Below are 12,709 nucleotides of genomic sequence, written 5' to 3' on the forward strand. Positions count from 1 at the left end.
TCACAGTGGATTATTTTCCTCTCCATTTCAAACCATAAAGATGTTTTTAGTTTTTGTGTACAGCGATATCTATATTCAAATCTAATATTTAATCTACATCTATACCCACATCCATATATCTTTATTAAACTTGGAGTAAATTTCTTTAATCTGAAAAAAGTTATCTAAACATTTAAAGTTGTACCTAATAGCAAAGTACTATCTTTCTTTCTGAGTCAGTCAGACAAGATGAGAAACTGGTAACATTGTTGAGTAATATACCTATACCAATAATAATATCCTATATACCAACAATAACCCATTTAATTACATAATGGAAAACTAATCTCATGGACATTAGTAATAAAAATTTAAGATACCTAGGAATACATTTAACAGGGAATGTGTAGAACTTATATGAAGAAAATCACACATTTTTATGTGACTATATGTGGAATATAAAAACAAAAAACAAAAGCAAAAACAAACCAAAAAAATGAACAAACCAAACCAAACAAAACACTAACACATATAAAGAGAATAGAGTAGTGGTTACCAGAGGGGAAGGGGTAGTGGGGAGGGCTAAATGAGTAAAGGAGATCAAACATGTGGTGACAGGCAGAATCTGTATTTTGGTGGTGAGCATGCTGTAGGGTATACAGAATTAGGAATATAATGTTGTACACATGAAACTTACATAACGCTATAAACCAATGTTACCTCAATAAAAAAATAAATTTTAAAAAAAGCACACAAATCTACTGATAGACCTAAAATAACACCCTTATGCTTTACTCCCTTGCACAAAAATAAACACTGGAATTAAACACAAAAAAATAAATCTGTAAGAATATAAGAGAACACAGGTGAATATATGTATGATCTTGTAACGAAGAAAGCTTTCTTAATATTATGGCACTAAAGGCATAAGATTTCAATAAAAAATTACAGATTCATGAAAATATAAAATTCTATACAGTGAAAAAATACTTTTGGGTTAAAAGGCAACCAAGAAAGTAATATAAGTATGTATAACATATGTTACTGAGAAGTGTTAATAGTTTTAAAGCATAAACAGCTCTTAGAAATAGAAGAACAGCTAAAAAATGCCCAAAGTTCATAAATAGGCAATTCATAATAATAGAATCACAAAACCTAATAAAAAACTAAAAAATCAACTTCATTAGTGAAATGTATGCAACTGATAACATTTATGCCTGTCAATTTGCAAACATTAAAAAATACAATATTAAATATTGACAAGGGGATGGGTAAGGGATCAATCACAGACTCTATTGTTACAAATACAAATTGGTGCCACCTTTCTAGAAAACATTTTGGCAGTATGTATCAAAACACTTAGCTTTTCCCACATTTTTTTTAGCTTTTCCACATTTTTTCCACAATTTTTTCCACATTTTTTCCATGTGGAAAAAAATTTTCCACATTTTTTCCACAATTCCAAAAAACACTTAGCTTTTCCACAATTTTCCCACATTTTCCCACATTTTTCCCATGTGGTTCCTCTTCTGAAATTTATATTAAGAAAATACTCATGCATAAGCACAATTTTTAGCTCTGTTCACAGAACCTTAGTAAATAATAATGAATAATGAAAACTAACCTAAACGTCCAACAAAAGGGCTATTACATTAGTTTATTTTTGAAATGATGTAGAATGATATTTAATGATGAAAATTCCATAAAACATTTAATGAATTAGAAATAGTTTAATTTGAATTTTCTAAAAAATTTTTAAAGAACAATGAAAATGACAATAGTGAGATATATGTAATTTATTTATAAATGATAAAATTAAGATACTTGTCTTTTTAGTGCTTATCTCTTTTAATTTTCTAAAATGACTACCTTAGTCATAATCAGGAAAAAACATAAAAAGTAATTTTGAAATTTAAAAAACATTTAAGGAGGTGGATGGATGAGTGGTAGCACTTAAAGTCTTTATAGCTTTAATTTTAGAATGTATTTTTGAAAAGGACTAAGTTTCTCAAAGTAATTCAAAATATAATTCTAATCAAACTCTCAAAGAGATTAAAAAAAATTAACAAAGTAATTCTACAGGCAGTAAAAATAACTGTTATTTTTTTCCTAAAGGAAAATGACTGATATAGGACCTGTATCCCTAAGATGTTATAAATTTTTAAATAACCAGAGGATGAAATATAAGTCTTCAAATAACCTGTAGTGATGTGAAAATGCCAACACTCATAATATATGTGTAAAGAAAAATATGAGTCCAAATATTTTAAAAACAGGGATAGATAGATGATAAAAGACTAAAAGGAAATTTTTTAATGTTACTAGTACTTATCTATGAAATTATAGTGATTATATTTTCTGTGAAAATATAATTTTTTAAGGAAGATGAAAACAAATACAATACCATTATCTTCTTTTCCTTATGGTAATTCCTTAGAAATTCCTTATATTGTTCCAATTTTCCATGAGAACCTTTAAAAAAAAGAGAATTCACAACATATAAATATATAAATAGCCTTTAAAATTGAGAAAAATGTAAATACTTTAAGTAGATTATATATAAAACCATTCAATGAGATCATCTAGCTATTTTGACAAGCATAATGCTAGACACACACAGTCTTAGTTGAATCAGTCTTAGTTGAATAATTATATCTCCTGTTTCCTTTTGCTATTTAGAAATGTCATGCTCCAACTAATATATCTTTAGTACTTATTCCTATATCCAAAGTTTTACCTTAATCCCTTACTACTGAACAAGCCCATGTTTTTCAAACAGCTCAGCCACTTACATTTGGTTGTTTCACTGTCACCTTATATTCAATACAGTACAGTACTTTGGAGTATGGCCCAGTGAAAGACTATGGGGGGCTTTGAAGTCAGATAACCTAGACTTAAATATCAGAGTCCAAGCTCTGATATTTACACATAGAGGACAATAAATATACAGAAAATTATTTTTTAAAAGCATACACATGTGCTCTCTCTCTCTCCCTATATGTTTATATAGTCACACACAATTATATATATGTAGCTTGTATAATTTCAAAAATATTTTTTAAAATTAAAATAATTAAAAATTCAATAAGGGACTTCCCTCATGGCACAGTGCTTGAGAATCTGCCTGCCAATGCAGGGGACATAGTTTGGAGCCCTGGTCCAGGAGGATGCCGCAGAGCAGCTAAGCCCATGTGGCACAACTTCTGAGCTTGCACTCTGGAGCCTAAAAGCCACAACTGCTGAGCCTGCATGCCACAATTACTGAAGCCTGCACACCTAGAGCCCATGTTCCGCAACAAGAGAAGCCACTGCGATGCAACAAAGAGTAGCCCCCGCTCGCCGCAACTAGAGAAAGCTCACACACAGCAACGAAGACCCAACGCAGTCAAAAAAAAAAAAAATTCAATAAGAAAATTGTAACAGTAGTGAATTTAACAGTATTGTATTTAAACACATTCTCAGATTTTGAAAACTCAAGGTCCAAAAAAGGATATTAAATAGCTAAATAATATAACTATTATATTTATTTAATACACAGAAAATACTTTATAAGTACAACCAATATCATTCTTAAGACATATATGAGGAGCAAAGCTTCTTCATGTAGGCAGCACGAGTGCTTCCTGCAGTGGCCAGCTTAATCCAGTTTTCAGTCTTTCCAACTCAAAAAACCAATGCCACTGTGCACCTCAGAGATGCCACAGGAGCCAAGAGCACCCTCTCATCACAGGTGATTCTCATTTTGACAAAACTCTATGAATATAACCTCGGGAGCATCACAGAGAGGTCACTTTGGAGCTGTGTGGCTGACAAGGTCTTGGTGCTGCGGCCTGATGGAAGGCCTGAGCCTATGAGATGGGAGAGCCGAGTTCAGCACATTGGACCAACAGAGACCTCTGGACCCCATGTAATATAAAGTGGTGAGGGTTCTCTCAGAGATCTCCAGCTCAACACAAAGACCCAGCTCCACCCAATGGCCAGCAAGCTCCAGTGCTGGATGCCCCATGCCAAACAACTAGCAAGACAGGAACACAACCCCACCAATTAGCAGAGAGGCTGTCTAAAATCATAATAAGGTCATAGACACGCCAAAACACACCACCAGACATGGTCTTGCCCACCAGAAAGACAAGATCCAGCCCCACCCACCAGAACACAGGCACCAGTCCCCTCCACCAGGAAGCCTACACAACCCACTGAACCAACCTCACCCACTGACAGCAGACAACAAAAGCAGCCTGTGAAGAGGAGACCCCAAGCACAGTAAGTTAAACAAGATGAGAAGACAGAGAAACACAGCAGATGAAGGAGCAAGGTAAAAACCCACCAGACCAAACAAATGACAAGAAAATAGGCAGTCTACCTGAAAGAATTCAGAGTAACGATAGTAAAGATGATCCAAAATCTTCGAAATAAAATGGAGAAAATACAAGAAGTGATTAACAAGGACCTAGAAGAACTAAAGAGCAAACAAACAGTGATGAACAACGCAATAAATGAACTTAAAAATCCTCTAGAAGCAATCAATAGCAGAATAACTGAGGTAGAAGAACAAATAAGTGACCTGGAATATAAAATAGTGAAAATAACTATCTCAGAGCAGAATAAAGAAAAAAGAATGAAAAGTAATGAGGACACTCTCAGAGACATCTAGGACAACATTAAATACACCAACATTTGAATTATAGGGGTCCCAGAAGAAGAAGAGAAAAAGGGACTGAGAAAATGTTTGAAGAGATTATAGTTGAAAACTTCCCTAACATGGATGGGAAAGGAAATAGTCAATCAAGTCCAGGAGCACAGAGAGCCCCATACAGGAAGCACAAAGAGTCCCATACTGGATAAATCCAAGGAGAAACACACCAAGACACATGTTAATCAAACTATCAAAAATTAAATACAAAGAAAAAATATTAAAAGCAGCAAGGGAAAAACAACTAATAACATACAAGGGAATCCCCATGAGGTTAACAGCTGATTTTTCAGCAGAAACTCTTCAAGCCAGAGGAGAGTGGCAGGATGTATTTAAAGCGATGAAAGGGAAAAGCCTACAACCAAGATTACTCTACCCAGCAAGGAGCTCATTCAGATTTGATGGAGAAATTAAAACATTTACAGACAAGCAAAAGTTGAGAGAATTCAGCACCACCAAACCAGCTTTACAACAAATGCTAAAGGAACTTCTCTAGGCAGGAAACACAAGAGAAGGAAAAGACCTACAATAACAAACCGAAAACAATTAAGAAAATGGTAATAGGAACGTACATACTGATAACTACCTTAAATGTAAATGGTTTAATGCTCCAACCAAAAGACATAGATTGGCTGAATGGATACAAAAACAAGACCCGTATAAATGCTCTCTACAAGAGACCCACTTCAGACCTAGGGACACATACAGACTGAAAGTGAGAGGAGGGAAAAAGATATTCCTTGCAAATGGAAACTAAAAGAAAGCTGGAGTAGAAATTCTCATATCAGAAAATATAGACTGTAAAATAAAGACTATTATAAGAGACAAACAAGGACACGACATAATGATCAAGGGATCAATCCACAAAGAAGACATAATAATTGTAAACATTTATGCACCCAACATAGGAGCATCTCAATACATAAGGCAAATGCTAACAACCATAAAAGGGGATATCTACAGTAACACAATCAGAGTAGGGGACTTTAACAGGCCACTTTCACCAATGGACAGATCATCCAAAATGAAAATAAATAAGGAAACACAAGCTTAAATTATACATTAAACAAGATAGACTTAATTGATATTTATAGGACATTCCATCCAAAAACAACAGAATACACATTTTTCTCAAGTGCTCATGGAACATTCTCCAGGATAGATCATATCTTGGGTCACAAATCAAGCCTTGGTAAATTTAAGAAAACTGAAATTGTATCAAGTATCTTTTCCAACTACAAAGCCATGATACTAGATATCAATTACAAGAAAAAAACTGTAAAAAATACAAACCCATGGAGGCTTAACAATACACTACTAAATAACCAAGAGATAACTGAAGAAATCAAAGAAGAAATTAAAAAATACCTAGAAACAAATGACAATGAAAATATGACAACCCAAAACCTATGGGATGCAGCAAAAGCAGTTCTAAGAGGGAAGTTTATAGCAATACAATCCTACCTCCAGAAACAAGGAAAATCTCAAATAAACAACCTATCCTTACACCTAAAGCTATTAGAGAAAGAAGAACAAAAAAAACCCTGAAGTTAGCAGAAGGAAAGAAAACATAAAGATCAGATCAGAAATAAATGAAAAAGAAATGAAGAAAACAATAGCAAACATCAATAAAAGTAAAAGCTGGTTCTCTGAGAAGATAAACAAAATTGATAAACCATTAGCCAGACTCATGAAGAAAAAAAGGGAGAAGACTCAAATCAACAGAATTAGAAAAAAAAAGAGAAGTAACAACTGACACTGCAGAAATACAAAGGATCATGAGAGATTACTACAATAAAGTATATGCCAATAAAATGGACAACCTGGAAGAAATGGACAAACTCTTAGAAAAGCACAACCTTCCGAGACTGAACCAGGAAGAAATAGAAAATATAAAGAGACCAATCACAAGCACTGAAATTGAGACTGTGATTAAAAATCTTCCAATAAACAACAGCCCAGGACCAGATGGCTTCACCGGTGAACTCTATCAAACATTTAGAGAAGAGCTAACACCTATCCTTCTCAAACTCTTCTAAAATATAGCAGAGGGAGGAACATTCCCAAACTCATTCTATCTGGTGGTCATCACCGCGAATCCAAAACCAGAGAAAGATATCACAAAAAAAGAAAACTACAGGCCAATATCACTGATGAATATACATGCAAAAATCCTCAACAAAATACTAGCCAACAGAATACAACAGCACATTAAAAGGATCATACACCATGATCAAGTGGGCTTTACCCCAGGAATGCAAGGATTCTTCAATATACTCAAATCAATCAATGTGATACACCAGATTAACAAAACAAAGGATAAAAACCATATGATCATCAGAATAGATGCAGAAAATGCTTTTAAAAAAATTCAGCACCCATTTATGATAAAAAAAACAAACAAACCCTGAACAAAGTAGTCATAGAGGGAACCTACCTCAACATAATAGAGGCCATATATGACAAACCCACAGCCAACATCACTCTCAATGGTGAAAAACTGAAACCATTTCCATTAAGATCAGAAACAAGACAAGGTTGGCCACTCCCACTGCTATTATTCAACATAGTTTTGGAAGTTTTAGCCAATCAGAGAAGAAAAAGAAATAAAAGGAATCCAAATCTGAAAAGAAGAAGTAAAACTGTCACTGTTTGCAGATGACATGATACTATACATAGAGAATCCTAAAGATGCTACCAGAAAACTACTAGAGCTAATCAATGAATTTGGTAAAGTAGCAGGATACAGAATTAATGCACAGAAATCTCTTGCATTCCTATACACTAATGATGAAAAATCTGAAAGAGAAATTAAGGAAACACTTCCATTTACCACTGCAACAAAAAGAATATAATACCTAGGAATAAACCTACCTATGGAGACAAAAGACCTGTATGCAGGAAACTATAAGACACTGATGAGAGAAATTAAAGATAATACAAACAGATGGAGAGATATACCATGTTCTTGGATTGGAAGAATCAACATTGTGAAAATGACTCTACTACCCAAAGCAATCTACAGATTCAATGCAATCCCTATCAAACTACCACTGGCATTTTTCACAGAACTAGAGCAAAAAATTTCACAATTTGTATGGAAACACAAAAGACCCAAAATAGCCAAAGCAACCTTGAGAATGGAAAATGGAGCTGGAGGAATCAGGCTCCCTGGCTTCAGACTATACTACAAAGCTACAGTGATCAAGACAGTATGGTAGTGGCACAAAAGCAGAAATATAGATCAATGGAACAGGATAGAAAGCCTAGAGATAAGGTGACCATATGTACGTGAGTTTATCTTTGATAAAGGAGGCAAGAATATACAATGGACAAAAGACAGCCTCTTCATTAAGTGGTGCTTTGAAAATGGGACAGCTACATGTAAAACAATGAAATTAGAACACTTCCTAACACCACATACGAAAATAAACTCAAAATGGATTAAAGACCTAAATGTAAGGCCAGACACTATAAAACTCTTAGAGGAAAACATAGGCACAACACTCTATGACATAAATCACAGCAAGATCCTTTTTGACCCACCTCCTAGAGAAATGAAAATAAAAACAAAAGGGACCTAATGAAACTCCAAAGCTTTTGCACAGCAAAGGAAACCATAAACAAGACCAAAAGACAACCCTCAGAATGGGAGAAAATATTTGCAAATGAAGCAACTGACAAAGGATTAATCTCCAAAATATACAAACAGCTCATGCAGCTCAATAACAAAAAAACAAGCAACCCAATCCAAAAATGGGCAGAAAAACTAAACAGACATTTCTCCAAAGAAGATATACAGATTGCCAACAAACATATGAAAGAATGCTCAACATCACTAATCATTAGAGAAATGATTACCTCACACTGGTCAGAATGGCCATCATCAAAAAATCTACAAACAATAAATGCTGGAAAGGGTATGGAGAAATGGGAACCCTCTTGCACTGTTGCTGGGAATGTAAATTGATACAGCCACTATGGACAACAGTATGGAGCTTCCTTAAAAAACTAAAAACAGAACTACCATATGACCCAGCAATCTCACTACTGTGCATATACCCTGAGAAAACCATAATTCGAAAAGAGACATGTACCACAATGTTCATTGCAGCTCTATTTACAATAGCCAGGACATGGAAGCAACCTAAGTATCCATCGACAGATGAATGGATAAAGAAGATGTGGCACATATATACAATGGAATATTACTCAGCCATAAAAAGAAACAAAATTGAGTTATTTGTAGTGAGGCAGATGGACCTAGAGTCTGTCACACAGAGTGAAGTAAGTCAGAAAGGGAAAAGCAAATACAGTATGCTGACACATATATATGGACTCTAAAAAAAAAAGAAAAAAAATGGTTCTGATGAACCTATGGGCAGGACAGGAATAAAGAAGCAGATGTAGAGGCTGGAGTTGAGGATACAGGGGGGGGAAGAGTAAGCTGGGACGAGGTGAGAGTGTGGCATGGACTTATATACACTGCCAAATGTAAAACAGATAGCTAGTGGGAAGCAGCTGCATGGTACAGGGAGATCAGCTCGGTGCTTTGCGACCCCCTAGAGGGGTGGGAGGGAGGTGCACGAGGGAGGGTATATGAGGATATACATATGCACATAGCTGATTCACTTTGCTTTACAGCAGAAACCAACACAACGTTGTTAAGCAATAATACCCCAATAAAGATTAAAAAAAAAAGACATATATTACAAGTTTGCCCGTTAAATAAATAAAAAGATAAGAATCACCATTAGTACCTAAAACTATTGTGAAAGTGTTAATAAACACAACTAGGTAAAGGTTATATAAATACTGAAAAGTAGTAAAAATTATCATTACTTACAGATACGCTTTTCACTCAGTCTGCAGTTATCCAATAGTGAATGCTAGGTACTTCCCACAGATTAACTTAGCTCATATAGTTCAAGTCTCACTCCTTTTACTTTGGGTTGTAGGTCTAACTGTTTTTAATCTCCTGACTCTTGCTGACTTGCTTGTCTCTGGTAACAATATTCGTTGATGCAACCCTGTTTTCCTGATATTTGCTTACTTCTGCTCCAGCTCAAAGGTCAGAACTGTTTTAGGCTTTATCCTAGCAACACTTTCTTTGAATCCAAATGTTCATTTTCAACTAAAAATCCAAATTGGACCATTTTGAAATGAAGAGGTTTTAAAATAGAATAAATTTATGTTTTGATATTTTATATCTTAGGATTTCATTCTTTATGAGAATACACACACACAGTGATAGACACACACACAAGTGACAATTACTTTACGCATATAAAAAATAAGGTTTACTTGTCCTGGAAGTTATTCTGTTCCACTCAAATATTCCAGAGACATGGTTTTTCAGAAGAATTGAACACTCTGCTAATCTTGACTCCATGGCCATGGCCGCATCATGTACTCGCGGGACATTTCCCCGTAGATGTGTATAAATTGAAGTAAATGAACTATCTTCTTTTATTTTCTTCAGAGTACATAACAATTTATCATTATCCCCAAAATGGATTTCCTTTGGCCAGTGATCCTGCAAAAAATGTGAGACAATACAACTTAAATCATTTTTTAAAATGAATTTAAATAGAAGAGTTCAAAAATCAATGAGCTGAAATTCAGGCTTTATTGTATAGCATCATTTTTTATTAAATGCATTTTTTTAATTTGTGGGAAAAAACATAAACTTTAGAAGTTTCAGATGCTTTATAAAACCCTTTTTTAATCATTTGAAAGTAAGTTGCTTACTTGACTGATGACCCCATCATCCTTGAATACTTTAGCATTTATTTTCTAAAAACAAACCATCAGAATAAGGAAATTGGCATTGTTACATTGTTCCTATCTAATTCTCTGAGTTTACTCAAGTTTCATCAACTAAATCAATAATGCTCTTTATAGCAAAAGGCTCTAGTTCAGTATCACACATTGTGTTTAAGCATCATATGTCTTTAGTCCCCTTCAGTCTACAACAGTTCCTCAGTCTATGTAATTAAAACCACAAGTTCATACTGATAACTCTAATTCCAGTTTCAAACATTCTAGTTTTCTCTTTCCATATTATAATTAACATCTCCAACAGTGAAAACCCTAGCTGCCATTATCTTAAATATATGTACTTATTTGATCCATCTTTTCAGGTAGCCAATCTCTCCTATCCATTGCCAGACTCTTCACTATGTGGATGCCCCTCTCATCCTGCTTAGGCTCTGACTTCTCATACCAGGCCATAGCCTACCTCCACATTTCCTGAACTACCTCCCCACCCAAGGCCACATGTGAATACCATCCTCACCCCCTTGGACCCCAGCACCTGTGGTATCACATGGATACCTTCCCTCACGGTGGCTGAGTTCAGAAAGGCTGCTCTGGGCGACCACAGAACATTCCCCTCCCCCGCCAATGTGGATGCTGCCTTGTTTTGGCCGCCAAATGGCCTTAGGAGTACATTGTTCAGGAAAGGAAGGAGAACAAGGAAAGGGAAGAAAAGAAAGGGAAATGAAGGGAAGGAAAGAGGAATCACAACATTAATATTTGCAAATCTAAGTTTATCTTTTAATAAAATTGTTTAATACCAAAACAAAGACATACAACTGACACAATTAAAGGTTTGTGAATAAGAAAATGCTTTCTGGAATAGTAGGAACTTTCACAGGATGAAACTCTTTAAGAGGAATTTGGGTAAGATATTCTGAGAATTTAGCTTAAATGGGAATAAATCTGAAGTCTGCAGATCAGAAATTTTAAACCTGCGTTGGTCTATTCTACTTCCATTTTTCTTCCTTTAAAAGCTTCCTAAACCCACTGTATTCTCTAATGATAACAGGTACCTGAATAATACCCAGCTTTTAATGCTGGAGAAGTTTCCCAGCAAGATCTAGGTGCCCCCTGCCATTTTGGAAAAAGAGAATATTACTTAGATACATAAGTGCCCTCTCCCAAATCCTATAAACATACATCTTAAACAAAACACATAACCACCTGGGGAAGTTTTCCAGCATTAAAATCTGGATGTGTCAAAAATACAAAGATCTCAGAAAAATAAGATATGATCACAAGATATACTCCCTGGAGACAAACATTGTCAAATTAGAATGACAGCCAGATTTGAAAACATAGTCCTTACGTATGAGTCATCACTTGCTATTGTTAGGGACATTGGGAAAGTGGGGAGAGGCTAAAATGGAAATGAATTTGAACAGATTTTACAATATGCACAAAGGTTTATGAAAAGGTAGCCTTTATGCCAGACTTGAGATATCACAATTCTTGTCCAAGATACTGAATTACAGTATGAGGTGAATAAAGTATCTTGAAATTCTACCAGCCTGATTAGATTATGATTTCCTTACTTTAAAAAGTGAGATATACGTGATTAATCTATAAATGATAGAATTAGGATGCTTATCCTTTTCAGTGCTTATCTCTTAATTTTCTAAAATGACTATCATAGTCATAATTAGAAAAGAAACATATCGGTAATTTTGAAACGTAAAAAATTACATTTAAGGAGGTAGACAGATGAGGGTGGCACATAAAGTCTTTATAGTTTTAACATTATATAATTTTAGAACGTATTTTTTAAAAGGACTAAGTTTCTAAAAGTAATTTCAAAAGCCTACTGGAATTCTAATCAAACTCTCAACAATTTCTTTTTAAATTGACAAAGTAATTCTATAAGCAATCAAAAAGAAGTTATTTTTTCCTAAAGGGAGAAGACTGATATGTGCACCAGTCATATATCAAAGTCCCATAAAACAGTATATTCTACTCACCAAGTTTTGAAGCTTTAAGAATTCTTCAATGTTCTTTGGAGGTTCTTGCATTTTCTAATGAAGTAAAATCAATATTGTTCATTAACATAAATTCAGATTGTTTATATGATGCTTACACCTAATTTATTTCAGTACATTATGATACTGGACTTAAGTTATAATTTTCAGAGCTGTAAGATATTGTTAAATATTCACTTTTGTTAAGTCCTTGCACTTTGAAAAGGGACAGAGATCGATGATTAAATTCGGAGCCCCCAAA

At 34.5% G+C, this 12,709-nt stretch overlaps 1 protein-coding gene across 1 annotated transcript in view; it reads right to left on the reverse strand.

The window, feature by feature from the left end:
* The window catches only part of FAM227B (family with sequence similarity 227 member B), a 253,390-nt gene extending 242,484 nt beyond the window's left edge, over positions 1–10,906 (reverse strand). Inside the window, exons 1-3 of the mRNA XM_060164305.1 lie at positions 10,841–10,906; positions 9,977–10,208; positions 2,384–2,451 (exon numbers count right to left, since the gene is read on the reverse strand). Of these exons, the coding sequence (XP_060020288.1) occupies positions 2,384–2,451; positions 9,977–10,208; positions 10,841–10,906 (366 nt within the window). The remainder of the gene's footprint in view (positions 1–2,383; positions 2,452–9,976; positions 10,209–10,840) is intronic.
* Between the last annotated feature and the right edge of the window lie 1,803 nt (positions 10,907–12,709).

This window comes from Lagenorhynchus albirostris, chromosome 1 (genome assembly GCF_949774975.1).
Source record: "Lagenorhynchus albirostris chromosome 1, mLagAlb1.1, whole genome shotgun sequence".
NCBI classification, from domain to species: Eukaryota; Metazoa; Chordata; class Mammalia; order Artiodactyla; family Delphinidae; genus Lagenorhynchus; species Lagenorhynchus albirostris.